Here is a 14,649-nt window from a genome sequence, read left to right as displayed (position 1 = left end):
GGGGGGGGGGGGGGGAACCGCCGTTGTACTGATCAGAAAATTGAGCGGCTGATTAATGGCTCTAATCGCGCATTTTTTAATAATATATATTTATTGTCAAATTTGCCTCCACCTGCTACCGTAACAGCTCGGTGACAGAATCTTGCGTGAATGACAACCGTGACTGGAGGACGACTATTTTCCTTATCCACGTGAGTGTCATCCCTCACCGGTCACCCCTCTCCTTTTGAATTGTCGGGCAACATAATGTTTAATGCAATTATTGATTTATTTATTATTTTTATTATTATATAATCTCTATTATTTGAAAGTTAGGTTTTTCTAATTAATTTAAACCATCAATTATTAGTTGGTCTCATCAATATATATTTTGAGATTAATTTAAAATTATAATATTAAATACAAGAGTTTAATATAAATATTTTTGTATTTAAATACTTGTAAAATCATCAAATAGTGCAAAGGGTTCATTTATAAACCTAATAAAATATTAAAGTGAGTTTGTTGCCATATTTTACTATTTAATTTTATCTATTTCGTCTTTAAAAAAATTCAGTAAATTAACAAATTGTGGAAAAAAAAAGCCATTTAATTAAAAAAAAGAAAAGAAAAGATTTGATTAAGGTGACAGGCATGTGAGTGTATCACAAAGCACTACGAAACTATGGAACGTGCAGTCAAGTAGCGAATGGGGTTGCAGTAGGAAAGAGAGAGAGAGAGGGACATTTGTGTATTTTTACATATCTTTTATTAATATAATTATAAAATAAATTATGCATTTAATATGGAATTGGAATATTAGTCGGCCGTCGCCGCCGTGGGAAGCGCTGCAGAATGAGCCAAAAAAACATGTCCCTTTTCACCGATCAACCCGCTGGCCCCCCAAGTTATTTTACTTTTGGCCGACACATTTTTTTACTTCATAAAATATAAACCACCAATTTTTTTTTAACACAACTCTGACTCGGTCCGACTCTCGTACCATTTGAAATATTCTAAGCTCACCGCTAGTCGATATTGTTTGCTTTGACCTGTTATGTATTGCCGTTAGCCTCACTGATTTAATACGCGTTTACTAGAAAGATGTTTTTACATCTTTATAAGGAATGTTTCGTTATCCTCTACCACCAATATAGAATTTCACATGATGATTGTGGCTTAGTCAAATAAGGTGGCTCATGTTTGACGCTTGAGACGAGCTTAATGAGGTTGTATTAGGAGTCTGTCGCTCCACTTTAACACCTCTATTGCCAACATGTACCACCAACCCACCATAACCACTTGCATTAGGTAGGCGTCACAACTAATCAATTGTAATTGATGACGATGTATGTTAAATTCAATATGATTTATTGGTCGATAATGTATGCTTAAATCAATTGAACTATGTTTAGGAGAATGACATAATAAAGATTTAAAGTAATTTTAAAGACAAATCTAAGATTAGATCCAATCTAATTCAATTCTACTTTAGTATAGAGTTTTACATCTATGATCTAGAACACACCCGTATGAAAAATGATGCACTAGTTCATCGTTGCACGTGAAAAAACTTAGTTAGAATGGATATTTTTCGATGTTCACATTTAATGATTTTAACATGTATGATCAGCAATCGACACTCGAAAATGGTTTCACTCCCGATCAACTGCTATGAGAGTTTTGTGTGTAAAATACATTTTCATCTTTGATGGATGCTTTGGTTTGTAGTGCTTCCTCCAATGACTCGTTTTTTTCTTCTTGCGTTGCTCGTATACCTTTAGCAATCCAGCAAGATCATTAACAGTTAGATCTTCTAGATCCTTTGACTCCTCGATAGCGCACATGACATTCTCGTAATTCTCGTTTAGTGACTGCAAAATTAGCTCCACAACGCATAACTAAATTCAAGAAATTTATAAAAATTGAAGAAAAAAAAATAGAAAAAGAAAGATTCTTGTTCGTACTTCAACTGTTAATTGAAATAGAGTAAAGCCCTCCAAACATCTCTTTCTTGTTGGTTTCGGATTTGTCCATGTGTAGCGCTTCCACTGCCTCTTTATCCTCTTCGTGAAGTTCATAGCCATTTCGAATTCTGATGCTTGTCGGTGGAAGATGCTCCTGTCAATCCCACCAAATGGACAGTCTATTCCGGTGGAAATCAAGCATGAGACATTCCATGCCCGTCAAAGTCGACTTCTTCACTTGCTGAGCGACTGTACTGATTTGTCGAGGCTCAAGCAAATACACGCTCAGGCACTTCGCACCTTCTCCACCCACAAATCTTCTCTCTTCCTCTTTAGCCGAATTCTTCACGTTTCTTCATTAACTGATTTTGAGTATGCATTACGCGTTTTTGATCAAATCGATAGCCCTAATTCGTTCATGTGGAACACTCTAATCGGAGCCTGTGCACGGAGCTTGGACCGGAAAGAGCAGGCGATTGAACTCTTCTACAGAATGTTAGAAGAAGGCTCAGTTGAACCAGATAAACATACTTTTCCTTTTCTTCTTAAAGCGTGTGCTTACGTATTCGCTTTATCTGAAGGGAGACAGGCGCATGCTCATATCGTTAAACGTGGGTTAGATTCGGATGTTTATGTTGGCAATAGCTTGATTCATTTATATGCTTCTTGTGGCTGTTTGAGTTTAGCATTGAAGGTGTTCGAGAAAATGCCTCACAGAAGTTTGGTTTCGTGGAATGTGATGATTGATGCGTATGTACAATGTGGGCTTTTTAAAAATGCTCTCAATCTATTCGCTGAAATGCAGAACACTTTTGAGCCCGATGGATATACAATGCAGAGCATAATTAGCGCTTGTGCGGGTATTGGAGCTTTATCTCTGGGGATGTGGTCTCATGCTTATGTGTTGAGGAAGACTGGTGGCGCTATGGTCGGTGAGGTCCTGATCAACTCCTCACTGGTGGATATGTACAGCAAGTGTGGTTCTTTGAGTATGGCTCAGCAGGTCTTCGAGACAATGCCCAAACATGACCTGAATTCATGGAATTCAATGATTTTAGCGTTTGCCATGCATGGACGGGCGGAAGCTGCCTTGGGATGTTTCTCTCGGCTGGTTGAAACGGAGAAGTTCCTGCCCAACTCTGTCACGTTTGTAGGTGTTCTTAGTGCATGTAACCACAGAGGTATGGTTGCTGAAGGCCGGAAATATTTTGATATGATGGTTAATGAATACAAGATTGTACCCCGGTTGGAGCACTATGGATGCCTTGTTGATCTCCTATCACGCTCTGGTTTCATTGATGAAGCTTTGGAGTTGGTGACAAATATTCATATAAAACCAGATGCAGTGATCTGGAGGAGTCTTCTTGATGCTTGTTATAAGCAGAATGCTGGCGTTGAGCTGAGCGAAGAAGTGGCATTGCAGATTCTTCAATCTGAAACAACAACTTCTAGTGGTGTTTATGTGCTGTTGTCAAGAGTCTATGCTTCAGCACACCGGTGGAACGATGTCGGGTTAGTTAGGAAGGCAATGGCCGACAAGGGTGTGGCAAAAGAGCCAGGCTGCAGTTCAATAGAAATAGATGGTGTTAGCCATGAGTTTTTTGCAGGAGACACATCTCACCCCAAGATAAAAGAGATCTATGCTGTTATTGATTTGATCGAAGAAAAACTACAGAAGCATGGTTATTCACCTGACTATTCACAGGCAACCATGGTCGACGACCCCGATACCGTCAAATGGCAGTCGCTTAAGTTGCATAGTGAGAGATTCGCCATTGCTTTTGGGCTACTAAACTTGAAACCTGGGATGCCAATACGCATATTCAAGAATCTTAGAGTATGCAACGACTGCCACCAGGTAACCAAGTTGATTTCTCGAATTTTTAACGTAGAGATTATCATGAGAGATCGTAATAGGTTTCATCATTTTGAGAATGGCATGTGTTCCTGCATGGACTTCTGGTGATTTATTCAAGAACCTGCAGTTTTTTCTTTGAACATCAATGATACAAAAAGCTTCCTAAATTTGGCTGCAATTACTGACATGGATAGTTACATCAATACACATCTTCTGGGAATCCCTAAATCGACTTATATGATCTTCCACATATGGCTTCAAGTTGCTTTTGTTCTAATTATTTCTGTGTGGCCAAATGAAAAAAACATGTAGAATCTGAGTGACTAGCTGGGAACCAAGGCCATCAGGCACCAATCTGAGACTCATCTGAGGAATGTAATAGCCTCAATCTCTTGTTCCCAATGGATTTCATAATAAACGTTGTTTTTCGAAGTCCTTCCCCACTGAAAAACAAAGATGGCCAGATGGATGTTGAGGAAAAAAGATCAAAACAAGGAATAATATGAATTTAGAAGTATTGTTGGGAGGAAGATCTTACATTTTGATGACTCAGGAACGGCAACCACATGCATGGTTGCATTGTTGGGAGGAAGTTGCAGGCGAAGGGGATAGAGATTCCCATTCAATGGATTGCGGGTACACACAATGATACCTTTGATTCCTGTTTCTTCCTCCATTTTACGAGTCAGTTCCTCCACCCCATTTCCTTTGAACATAAAAGAAGAACCCTCCACTGTATCTTCATCTACATCTCCTCCACTTTCATCAGCCACGTGGTAGTAAATCGTCCTTCCATCAGATTTGGGAGGTAAACTAACAGTTGAATCAGTAGACTACAAGAAAACCCACAAAAATTGGTGATCAGAATTTGAAGGAAAGGAAGTCAAATTGATCAAATTCGCCTTGGAAAGAAGGTTTATAGAGATCTCAAACCTCAAGTTTAGAGTAATTGGACGATTTGCCAGCGGCAGAAGGGGGAGAGCTGGGATTGAAATCCAGAGAATCCATATGCTCAATTGTGGCAGCTTTATGATTTGCAGACTGGACTTGGATTTCAACAACGTCGATGTCCCAGAGGATCCAATCCTGTGTGGCGGTTCGACTCGGAATATCATGAGTGACCGAATTCCGCCATGGCGGTAGACCCCCATTGGCTCTCAAAAAGTTCCCATATCGGGTCTTGAGCTTGACCTGGGACCCTTCTCTGACGGGTTCCCATTCGACAGACGAATCGAGCCGTCGAGGAAGGGTTTGAAGCACTTTCCGGCCGGTCATTCCGAGCAAGAAAGGCTGATTGCTGGCGGTCAGGTATTTGCCGTAGCAGCTTTTGAGACGGATGATCGAGTCAGAGCTAGCGCCAGATGCAAACTCGACGGACCAGCGAGCAGTTTTGGAAGATCCACTACGGTCTTGGTTAACCGACTCCTCGTCGTTGTCGGCGACAAGGTACTTGTCGTGGTGGCTGCGGAGGCGGACGGTCTTGGCGTTGCGGAAGAAATCCATGGCGGATCGGAGGTTGTTGGCGGAGCAAGATTTGAGCTGTGGAATAAGCAGAGGAAGTGCTCAAATTTATTTGGATTTGTGTCCGAACAAAGAGGGCAGTGAATTTATATCAAATGCTGTGATTAGATTCCCATTTGATCCAGAACCGGGAAATTTCTAAGGAACTGAACGATTGTCAAAAGTGGTAAAAGAAAGTCAGCTATAGCGATGCGAGTTGAAACTACGCGGCATTAAAGTGATGAGTCTGACAGCCCCTTCGCGCTGCTTACGGCGTAAGTCAAGCGGCCCCTCGGAGATGTTAAAAATACGTCGTCGAGACGGGATTCTTTTCTTTTTTTCCTTTTTTTGTTTGTTAATATAGTAAGTAGGATATAATGCATTAGTAATTTTATTGAAATGATTTAAAATGGAATTATAAACAATCATGAATATAGAAAAATAAAATTACCAAATTAGGCATAAATTTATAACGTAAGCTTAACTAGTAATTAAATTACTTGGCCCATCATGGTCTGCACGTGACGATAGTGGGATAGAGATATCCACGAGTCACGGACAGAGAAGCCACCTACTATCTTTGCAAAGTTCTCCCTTTTAGCTACCTATTTCTTCCCCGAATTTACAAGAATGGAGTTCAAAAAAAAAAAAAAAAAAACGGTTTATTATTCTTTTAAAAAATAGTTAAATATATATATTTTAAAATTTTAAAATTATAACATAACAAATTATGAAATAAAATCTACCCAGGAGACTTATTACCATTAGAGATTTAAAAGTAACTAATTAATTTTTAATATATATGTGTATATATTTTAATATGGGTTTAAAAATAATTTATATATTTTCATCCCATACCCTATTTATCAAATGTTCTCCACCACAGTCTAAAATAAGAATCTCTTCCCGTTTAGGATATATCCCACAGTAATAGTATGAGGTTAAAATAGACATTTCTATAGTGGGTTAGAGAGTATTTCCGTAATTATAATATATATAATATCGGTATGAAAGGAAAAATGAAGGTAGTGGAGCGTGGTAGGTAGCCGTAGAAATGGTGTGACCCTTATTCTCCAAACCAGTGCGATCTTCCTCATTCCTCACTTTAATTTAGCTTTTTTAATTTTTTTTAATAATATTGTATTATAAGGAGTTAGATTGTGAAACAAAGAATTAAAATCAGAAAAGGTAATTAAAATATTCAAGCAAATCAATATCTTCGAACAAAAATAAAATAAAATTGCAGGTCGAGAGAATTGTTCGAACCTGGAACGTGGAGGATCGCCGCACAGACTTGGGAGTGGCCGGAGAACTTTTTCCAGAGGCGGAAAACTCATCGGCAGAATTAGACATCGACCACGTCCTTCGACTCATCAATAAACAATACTTCCGAGTTTCATCCACCGCTTCCACATCCCACAAAATCCACCCCTTAGTGGACGATAATCGCGGCTCATCATGAGTCACAGAGTTCCTCCACGGCGGAGTAACTCCGTTCCCCCTCAGATACGTACCACACCAACTCATCAACTTCACCCGATCGCCGTCGCGTACAGGCTCCCACTCCACACTCCACGGCGCACCGACTTTTTCGTATTTGGTTTGCAGCGTCACCTTCTTCCCAGTGGCACCGAGTAAAAAATTAAGGCCGGAAGCGGAAAGGTAACGGCCATAACAACTCCGGAGACGAATCGCACCGATTTTGCCCTCGACGAATTCGACGCTCCAAATGGCGCCCTCGGCGGAGGCCTTAGTGGTCTGGCGAACGGTTTGGCGATCATCGTTCGCCGATAAGTACTTACAGAGGTGGCTCCGGAGTTTGATCGAAGTAAAAGAGGCGAAAAACTCCATGGATTAGAATGAGAAGGTGAATCGGTGCGTCTGAATAGGGCGGAAGGAGGAGAGGGCTAAATAGGTAAAAGAAGGCGCAGAAATGGAAGGCTTGGGTGAATTTGATTGGTGGAACAAAATGCAGAGGACTTCAGTCAATTCTTCAATGGAGAACACACGTCATATTTTAAATTACTTTTAAATATGTTTTTTTATTTTATAAATTTAATTTTGATCATATACGTTATCAAAAATTATGATATTAAGTTTAATTAGGATTGTTCTTAGAGGAAGGGAAAATATTTAATGTTAAAAGAATGCATTATATTTTTGATTCGAGATAGTATGATTGATACGGAGAATGTGATAAACGGTACGATAATAATTAGGGGTAGAATAATAAAGACATGAAATGGATACAAAGAATTATAATTAATTTGACGAGGGAGTTGAAGGAGTGGAAGAGGTCAAACTTTCATTAGTCAACAGAAAAGGATTTCCACTAATGCATCAAAATTCAAGAAGGACTTGGTCAACGGTTTGGGCAGAAAGCAAACCCAAAATTGAAAAGAAAAGAAAAGAAACAAAGAAACTAAATTATTATTACTATTATTATTTTTGTTGGGTTATGTCTTCACGTGAGCTTTCTCCTCTGTCCTTCTCCGCTCCCTGAGTGACCCCATTTTCACTCCTTCCTAATGCCATCAACATTGCTAAACGAATCTCCCTTCTTCCCCTTCTTTGGGTTTCAGATTTGGATCTCCATTTTCATGTCCCCATGCCTTCTCCCTCTCCCTCTCTTACTCTTCTCGCCATTCTTCTTTCCTTCTTCATTCACCTCGTCCAATCTCTGACCTCTTCTTGTCCGCCTTTCTCTTCCAAGCCCCTTTTCCCCTTCTCCTCTCTTCCTGGTCACGGCCATCCTTCCTTCCACCTGCGTTGCTCTTCTCCCCACTCTCTTCTCTCCATTAATGGCCTTTCATTTTCTCTCTTGAGTTTCAATGCCACCTCCTCCACTCTCCTCCTTTCCCCTCTTCCGCTCACTCTCAACGAATCCACCCACACCTGCTTTTCTCCTCGTTTCTCCTTCATTCCCACCCGTTCGATTAACTTCTCCGCCTCCCCGTTTCGAATCTCTGATGGGTATTGTTCTACACTCTCTGTTCTTCGCCCCTGTTCGCCTCCGCGCCTACCCAATTGCAGCCATTGCCCTTGGGACTGCAATCTTATCAAGAGACCTCTTCATTTGCTCCATGGATGCGGCGTCGAGCGTCGGTCTGTCTCGAAGCAAGGTTGTCAGGGGGAGGTGTTGGAGTATTTGGATCGAATTCTTAGATTGGGGATTGAAGTCGAGTGGGATACAGATCAGGACCCTTATTTTGTCAAGTGTAAAGATTGTGAAGCTAGAAATGGTGATTGTGGATTCAATTCCTCTGACCCAGATAGGCACTTCATTTGCTATCATACTCAAACTCGATACTCATTTCCTAACAAAATCGCGATTTTGTTCTCTGTTTTTGCGTTGATCTGCTTGTTTTTGGTTATTGCGGTGACCACGGTTTTTTTAAGGTCCAGATGGTTGAGATCCCTTGCTAGTGAAGTAGACCCCACAGCCCAGTTCCTCAGCCGTCATCGTTCACCTAATCTTCTCCCACCAGTTTTTCCCTACGAAGAGCTTGAGTCCTCAACTAATCGGTTCGACCCCAAGAGGAAACTGGGCGATGGTGGATTTGGGTCTGTTTATTTGGGTCAGCTTAACGATGGCCGATTAGTGGCTGTCAAGTATCTTCACAAGCACCACGGCGCCGTCGCCACCGCCCCCTCCGGCAGGGCTTTCTTCACCAAGTCGTTCTGTAACGAAATCTTGATTCTTTCTTCAATTAATCATCCGAATCTCGTTAGGTTACATGGGTATTGTAGTGACCCAAGAGGGCTTATTCTTGTCTATGATTATGTCCCAAATGGGACACTCGCCGACCATCTCCATGGCGCAAAGAGCTCGTATCGTAAGGGATCTCTGACTTGGCAAGTGAGGATTGACATTGCTCTGCAAATCGCCATGGCTATGGAGTATTTGCATTTCTCTGTGGCGCCGCCGATTGTTCACAGAGACATTACCTCTTCCAATATTTTCGTGGAGATCGATATGAGAATCAAGGTTGGGGATTTTGGGCTTTCAAGGCTGCTGGTTTTCTCAGATACGACGTCGTCGTCTTCATCTGGGTATGTCTGCACTGGTCCTCAGGGGACACCTGGTTACTTGGATCCGGATTACCACCGGTCCTTCCGGTTGACGGAGAAAAGTGACGTGTACAGCTTCGGAGTGGTGTTACTGGAGCTAATTTCTGGTTTAAAAGCGGTGGATCAGAGTCGAGAGAGAAGAGAAATGGCGCTGGCGGATCTTGTAGTGTCCAAGATCCAAATGGGTCAGCTTCATCAGGTGGTGGACTCCGTTTTGGGCATCGACGGCGAGGTAATCGACGGCGTTGAGGCGGTGGCAGAGCTAGCGTTTCGATGCGTGGCGGCAGACAAGGACGACCGACCCGACGCCAAGGAGATTGTTGAAGAGCTCCGGCGAATTCGGAACCGCACACGTGGAGGGGACCGGTCGTCGATTTCAAACGTGGGTGATGACGTGGATATACGTTGATTAGTTGAGGGCCCACTTGCGCCTGTGGGGATTTGACGGATCTAAAGAACAGCGACGGGACATTTTCTGGATGCTTGCCTGTAAAATGTCAAAAATCCACGTGGCTACTACATCTACTCAGCTGAACTGAATCAGCTGACAGCTGAGAGATGACTGTAAAATGTCAAATCCTACGGAGATGTAAAGAAATAAGAAAGCCACTAATTTCATAATTCCACTCTTCAACAGATAAATTACATGTCCGAATCACATCCATTTTCCTTGTCGTTCTGTCTTGTTCAACTCATATTTTACATGGCAGCAGCGGTCAACTTCAAGATTACACAGGCAGTAATCTATCCGTGGGTTAAAATTTGTCCAAAAAACAAACACACTTTGATAGAACACATCATGAACATTTCATGGTAATTACTTGAAATGAGCCTTCTCCAAGCTCCTGGCTTTGTCTCCGGCAATGGCAGCTTCCTCTGGCCTTCCAAGTTTGCTGTACCCTCTCTCCTGCAGGAGTCGAAACGAACCATATTTTCATTGGAAAACTCGACTGTGATCAATAATAGCAAAACATGAGTAGCTTTTATACCAGAAGGCGCCACAGATATGGGGCTTCTTCCCTTTTCTTGATCTGTTTCTCGATTACTTCAATCGCTATAGTATGTAACTGTGACAGTCATGCTTTGAAGAAAATCGTGATACGAGAAGGAATAGAAAAAGTGGAACTTTCTTCTTACCCTTTGCAGCATGTCCTGTGTTCATCAAAATGTCGTACCATACTTCATTAAATACATCGAGTTGTTCGTTTGATGCACCAATCATCTAGAACATAATCAGAAGAATGTCTTGGTTATAAGTCAAACCAAGTTGATAGAGATGAAGAAATATATATCAGCGTTGATATTGATACCTTGCAATCATTTGCATCAAAATCCAAACCAACCAAGTCTAATGCGCGTTTGTAATCTCCTCTCCCGTACATGTAGAGAGCTTCTGCAAGCTGGAAATACACAAACAAGGTCATGAAATTGAGAAGGAAGAATAAACTTGCCTTAAGTTCTGTTTACTAAAGCAGTTCACAAGATGGATTCACAGTTTTGTGCCAGCATAAAACAGTTCCAAAATTCAAAATGAACATGTCAAAATGCTGTTTGAACTTCTCAAGGTCATGTCCATATTTCTATTGAATAATGAGTTGAGCTTGCTACATGAAACAAAAATGAAGGCAAAGTAACGGTTCAAACCCACCGCTAGCAGATATTGTCCTCTTTGGACTTTTCCTTATGGATTTCCCCTCAAGGTTTTAAAACGTATCTGCTAGAGAGAGGTTTCCACACCCTTGTAAGGAATGTTTCGTTTCCCTCTCTAACCGATGTGGGATCTCACAATCCAGCCCCCTTGGGGGACTAACATCCTTGCTGGCACACCGCCTACTATATGGCTCTAATACCATTTGCAACAGCCCAACTCCCTCGCTAGCAGATATTGTCCTCTTTGGGCTTTCTCTTTTGGGTTTTTTCTCAAGGTTTTAAAACGCGTCTGTTAGAGAGAGGTTTTCACCTATAAGGAATGCTTCGTCCTCCTCTCCAACCAATGTGGGATCTTCAAAAGTAGTTACAATAATAGGAAGGAAACAAGAGGTGCCACAATCATAGGTTACAAATAAAGAGACCAACATGTGTCGTGAATAGACCACTTAAAGGGTACACGAGACTAGAAAAAGGAAACAAACCAGCATTCCTCTTTGCATCTTTTCTTGTTTCTTCGGCGTCATTTTCAACATTCTATACAAAAAGACCAATAACAGTAAACAAAGAGCCACAAACACACACATGTAAATAAATAAGAGTGTAATGAGAGAAGATTGTATGAACCGGGACTTCAAGCTCCCAAGTAACTCTTCTGCTGCAAAAATCTCTCCACTTTTAGCCAAAGCCCATGTTGTCAACAAGTCAAAGTGCCACTCTAGATGCCAGTTAGCCTGAAATAGCGGTTAACTCTAGATTATTCAAGAATACTTCACGTGAAAAAGAATGAGAATGAATCAGCTAGCTGATTGAATTCAATTGCGCTTCCGCCATCAACTGTGCTTTCTCTAAACTTCACAACATAGACAGGCGTTTTAGTTGGTATAGAGGAAAGAATAGGCTTGTCAACATTATCATGCATAAATCCTGTAAACAGGTTTCATACAAGAATAGCATAGAAAACTAAGATCGTAAAACGTATGTACTTTGGTAGGGGAAAAGAGGGTCGGAAAAGGGAGATCGTTTTTAGACCAATATACAGAGAACTCCCTTGTGGTGTCAGCTATGAATAGTCATCGGCTCCCGGAAAAGGGTAGAAGAATGGGACCTATGACGTATGATCATTACGCTTCAACCGGGTTATCATATCCCACCTCGTCCTTTTCACCCTCCATCATTATTATTAGGATTTAGTTGGTTGGTTGAAAGGAAGGGAAGGGAAGGATCGCAACTCACCTTATCGGTTAAAACATTGGCCAAGATCTTCAGACGACCCTCACATGGACCAAATTCACCACGAACAAACAACCGCAACATCAAACCAAGGGCATTCAAGTATACCTGAAATGCCAAAATTTAAGACCTGAAATTAAAGAATAATTGGCTGCATAGACAGTAATATTGAAACGAAAAGTACATCTGGTCCCATAGCATCAGGTTTTTCCAACTCTTTCCATATATAGTTGTCATATATTTCAAGGATTTTACTCAATGGAGAATTGGCTTCCAGGTAACAGAGAGCCACATGCCACCAATTATGTGTCACCCTGAAAATTGATATTTTCCAAACATACAATATATCAAACAGACAAATCCATTCAAATAAAAACACTGATTCGCAAAGTTTAATGTACATACAGGAACGACAAACAGTCACTCCACGTAGGCGAGCAAGCTTCCATAAACTCAACCGCTTCTTTAAACCGACACCTATATTGAAGAACATGGCATAACTGCAAAGATTCAAATGTTACAACAATAACCAGGATGTAAATTGAATCATTGTTAACTAATGTTTTCTTACAGTTCTTTCATCAAATACATGAGATAGAGTGGCTTTCAAATGACACTCACCGCATGCTGTGCCCAACCATCTTTCTTGTTGATATCAAGTCCCCTTCTTGCAGCCTTCTCAGCTTCTTCCATGCAACCAAGCTCCAACAAAGGAAAAGCTAGCATGCCATAAATGAATCCTTCTTCTTGATTTTGGGGTAAAACCTGTAAAATTAATCCTTCAAAGCTTAAAATTTTATGAATTCTTCATAGTATTCAATAAGTGAATATTTGGAAGAATCTATCGATACACTTAACATTCAAATTCATGCATTCGCCACTTGTAAAGTGATCGGGTCTCGGTGTTTCAGCTAGGCAGCCTTTAATGTCCTATTGTGCTCTTCATTTTATCTCAATAAAAGCAGGTTTTCAATAATTTCTTTATTAAAACCACCTATAAACTGATAAGTAGGAAAACTAGTTTCTTAGGTAGAAATGGCACCTGTTGAACCAAAGCCAAAGATAGATCGGGATTTCCCATGTAAAAGCATAGCACTTGAGCCTTTTTCAAAGACAATAGATCCTTTGGAAAACTTTTAAGCAGCTGCAGAATCAAATAGAAGAAAATATCAAGAAATAAGACTGTACCTCTGAAAGATATCCCATAACAGCAAGTTAGCAATTGAAAGATTCTTCATCCTGGATTCTGACTTCAAGGCAACTCAAATCCCATTATGTTCTATAAAATTGTAAATTTTCTCTAGGATCTTCTTGATGTAGAAAGTTTCTTAGATCAAATTAGTGGAAATGTTGATGAATGGTGAAAAGAAAAGAGCTTAAAAGAGATCAGTGTTCAAGTACCTGAGTGAGCAATTCAACAGCAACATTATCGTCTCTGTCGTTGGACATCAAACAATTGATAGCGTCATAAACGGCTTTCTCGTATGGGGTTGCACGATCCTTATCAAAATAGCGACAATTCAAGCAATTTGTCAACAGAAATCTCCAATGACCACAAAGATACGAAATGAACATGTTCATACCAAAAAGAAAAAAGTGAAAACTAACCAGACCGGGCTTGGCTGCTTGGAGATGATGATGAACTCGCGAAGGATCGGAGGATGAAAGGAAATAAGCAGCAAAAACATTCGCAAGCACACAGTGTTTGTCATGAACAGGCGCCTCCAGAATCACAGACCTCCTCCTCCCGTAACTAAGCACCTTGAGTCAATTACATCACATCAATCAGAAAAGAAAGAAACCCAACACCCCGTTTCAGATAATCGAAAATTGAAGAACGCCAATGGCGGAAGATCCAGGGAGAAGAAGAACCTGGTCATAGAATGCATTAATGGCGGAGATGCAAGCGTCGGATGATGTTCTAACTTCGTAACCCCATTTGGTCAATTTCAGTCCATCTTCCATGGTTCTGACTGCGACCGTAAGAATGAGTCGCTTTCTCGGCGCAGAAGATTAATCCCCAAATCCCCTGGAATTGAACCAAAAACGATAGAACTTGTCAGCCAGAATCGGATAGAAATTGGATTCTTGTTTAATTCGATATCCACTATCACTTACGACGTGGTGTTGGTGTCTGAGAGTGCCCAACCAAAGTCGAACCCCATGTCGGTCCAAATCGCATAAATTTATTACGATGATTAAGGAAGCAACGGGGCGTGCGAGGACAACAATGGCTGTCGTTTTCCATTAATATAGAATTTGCTAATTGCTTACATTCAGCATCTGCGTTCTGATGCCGATCATCGCCTCCTCCACGCATCTCCCACCTGAAACTGTTCTAACCAAGTATAAATTCTTTTTCAATATTAGGTCAATCATTTGGAGAATTAATCC

At 40.8% G+C, this 14,649-nt stretch overlaps 6 protein-coding genes across 7 annotated transcripts in view; 2 read left to right on the top strand and 4 right to left on the bottom strand.

Moving 5' to 3' along the window:
- The window catches only part of LOC111458803 (dnaJ homolog subfamily B member 4-like), a 3,127-nt gene extending 2,914 nt beyond the window's left edge, over positions 1–213 (bottom strand). The window contains exon 1 of the mRNA XM_023101623.1: positions 16–213. The gene's annotated coding sequence lies outside the window, so the exon portion shown is untranslated. The remainder of the gene's footprint in view (positions 1–15) is intronic.
- Positions 214–1,438: 1,225 nt separating this feature from the next.
- On the bottom strand, positions 1,439–2,091 carry LOC111458671. Its single transcript, XM_023101445.1, has 2 exons — positions 1,947–2,091; positions 1,439–1,853 (listed from the first exon to the last, which is right to left on the bottom strand). The coding sequence occupies exons 1-2, from the start codon at positions 2,064–2,066 to the stop codon at positions 1,635–1,637; spliced, it is 339 nt and encodes a 112-aa protein (XP_022957213.1). The 5' UTR covers positions 2,067–2,091; the 3' UTR covers positions 1,439–1,634.
- Positions 2,012–3,947, top strand: LOC111458669 (pentatricopeptide repeat-containing protein At1g59720, chloroplastic/mitochondrial). The gene has a single exon (XM_023101443.1). It carries the CDS (start codon positions 2,095–2,097, stop codon positions 3,910–3,912), a length of 1,818 nt encoding a protein of 605 aa, XP_022957211.1. The 5' UTR covers positions 2,012–2,094; the 3' UTR covers positions 3,913–3,947.
- On the bottom strand, positions 3,873–7,257 carry LOC111458670. Its single transcript, XM_023101444.1, has 4 exons — positions 6,571–7,257; positions 4,738–5,343; positions 4,343–4,637; positions 3,873–4,247 (listed from the first exon to the last, which is right to left on the bottom strand). The coding sequence occupies exons 1-4, from the start codon at positions 7,153–7,155 to the stop codon at positions 4,213–4,215; spliced, it is 1,521 nt and encodes a 506-aa protein (XP_022957212.1). The 5' UTR covers positions 7,156–7,257; the 3' UTR covers positions 3,873–4,212.
- A 481-nt stretch (positions 7,258–7,738) lies between these two features.
- Positions 7,739–9,997, top strand: LOC111458417 (LEAF RUST 10 DISEASE-RESISTANCE LOCUS RECEPTOR-LIKE PROTEIN KINASE-like 1.5). The gene has a single exon (XM_023101074.1). It carries the CDS (start codon positions 7,913–7,915, stop codon positions 9,782–9,784), a length of 1,872 nt encoding a protein of 623 aa, XP_022956842.1. The 5' UTR covers positions 7,739–7,912; the 3' UTR covers positions 9,785–9,997.
- On the bottom strand, positions 9,974–14,617 carry LOC111458418 (tetratricopeptide repeat protein 38-like). Of its 2 annotated transcripts, XM_023101075.1 has the most exons (15): positions 14,374–14,616; positions 14,128–14,284; positions 13,864–14,016; positions 13,657–13,755; positions 13,298–13,399; positions 12,877–13,020; positions 12,661–12,755; positions 12,440–12,569; positions 12,259–12,363; positions 11,650–11,756; positions 11,508–11,559; positions 10,686–10,775; positions 10,513–10,597; positions 10,365–10,429; positions 9,974–10,282 (listed from the first exon to the last, which is right to left on the bottom strand). In XM_023101075.1, exons 2-15 carry the CDS (start codon positions 14,218–14,220, stop codon positions 10,193–10,195), a joined length of 1,410 nt encoding a protein of 469 aa, XP_022956843.1. In that variant the 5' UTR covers positions 14,221–14,284; positions 14,374–14,616; the 3' UTR covers positions 9,974–10,192. The 2 variants fall into 2 exon arrangements, with proteins under 2 accessions (XP_022956843.1, XP_022956844.1); XM_023101076.1 differs by lacking the exon at positions 9,974–10,282 and having other exon boundaries at positions 10,404–10,442; positions 14,374–14,617.
- Between the last annotated feature and the right edge of the window lie 32 nt (positions 14,618–14,649).

The sequence above is a fragment of the Cucurbita moschata genome, unplaced genomic scaffold (assembly GCF_002738365.1).
Source record: "Cucurbita moschata cultivar Rifu unplaced genomic scaffold, Cmos_1.0 Cmo_Scf00021, whole genome shotgun sequence".
Lineage (NCBI taxonomy): Eukaryota > Viridiplantae > Streptophyta > Magnoliopsida > Cucurbitales > Cucurbitaceae > Cucurbita > Cucurbita moschata.
The sequence above is the reverse complement of the archived record's forward strand: the minus strand, read 5'-3'. Positions and strand labels throughout refer to the sequence as shown.

What these genes read in the sequence shown, in the direction of transcription:
- LOC111458669 (XM_023101443.1), top strand. Translation starts at nt 2,095, where the DNA reads ATGCTCCTGTCAATCCCACCAAATGGACAGTCTATTCCGGTGGAAATC.
- LOC111458418 (XM_023101075.1), bottom strand. Translation starts at nt 14,220, where the DNA reads ATGGAAGATGGACTGAAATTGACCAAATGGGGTTACGAAGTTAGAACA. An exon ending in CTTGGGAGCTTGAAGTCCCG is followed by an intron (nt 11,560 to 11,649) that starts GTTCATACAATC and finishes CTTTTTGTATAG; the next exon opens with AATGTTGAAAATGACGCCGA. An exon ending in AGATGCAAAGAGGAATGCTG is followed by an intron (nt 10,776 to 11,507) that starts GTTTGTTTCCTT and finishes GTGTATTTCCAG; the next exon opens with CTTGCAGAAGCTCTCTACAT.
- LOC111458670 (XM_023101444.1), bottom strand. Translation starts at nt 7,155, where the DNA reads ATGGAGTTTTTCGCCTCTTTTACTTCGATCAAACTCCGGAGCCACCTC. An exon ending in CCAATTACTCTAAACTTGAG is followed by an intron (nt 4,638 to 4,737) that starts GTTTGAGATCTC and finishes GTTTTCTTGTAG; the next exon opens with TCTACTGATTCAACTGTTAG. An exon ending in CGTTCCTGAGTCATCAAAAT is followed by an intron (nt 4,248 to 4,342) that starts GTAAGATCTTCC and finishes TTTGTTTTTCAG; the next exon opens with TGGGGAAGGACTTCGAAAAA.
- LOC111458671 (XM_023101445.1), bottom strand. Translation starts at nt 2,066, where the DNA reads ATGGCTATGAACTTCACGAAGAGGATAAAGAGGCAGTGGAAGCGCTAC. An exon ending in TATTTCAATTAACAGTTGAA is followed by an intron (nt 1,854 to 1,946) that starts GTACGAACAAGA and finishes CTAATTTTGCAG; the next exon opens with TCACTAAACGAGAATTACGA.
- LOC111458417 (XM_023101074.1), top strand. Translation starts at nt 7,913, where the DNA reads ATGCCTTCTCCCTCTCCCTCTCTTACTCTTCTCGCCATTCTTCTTTCC.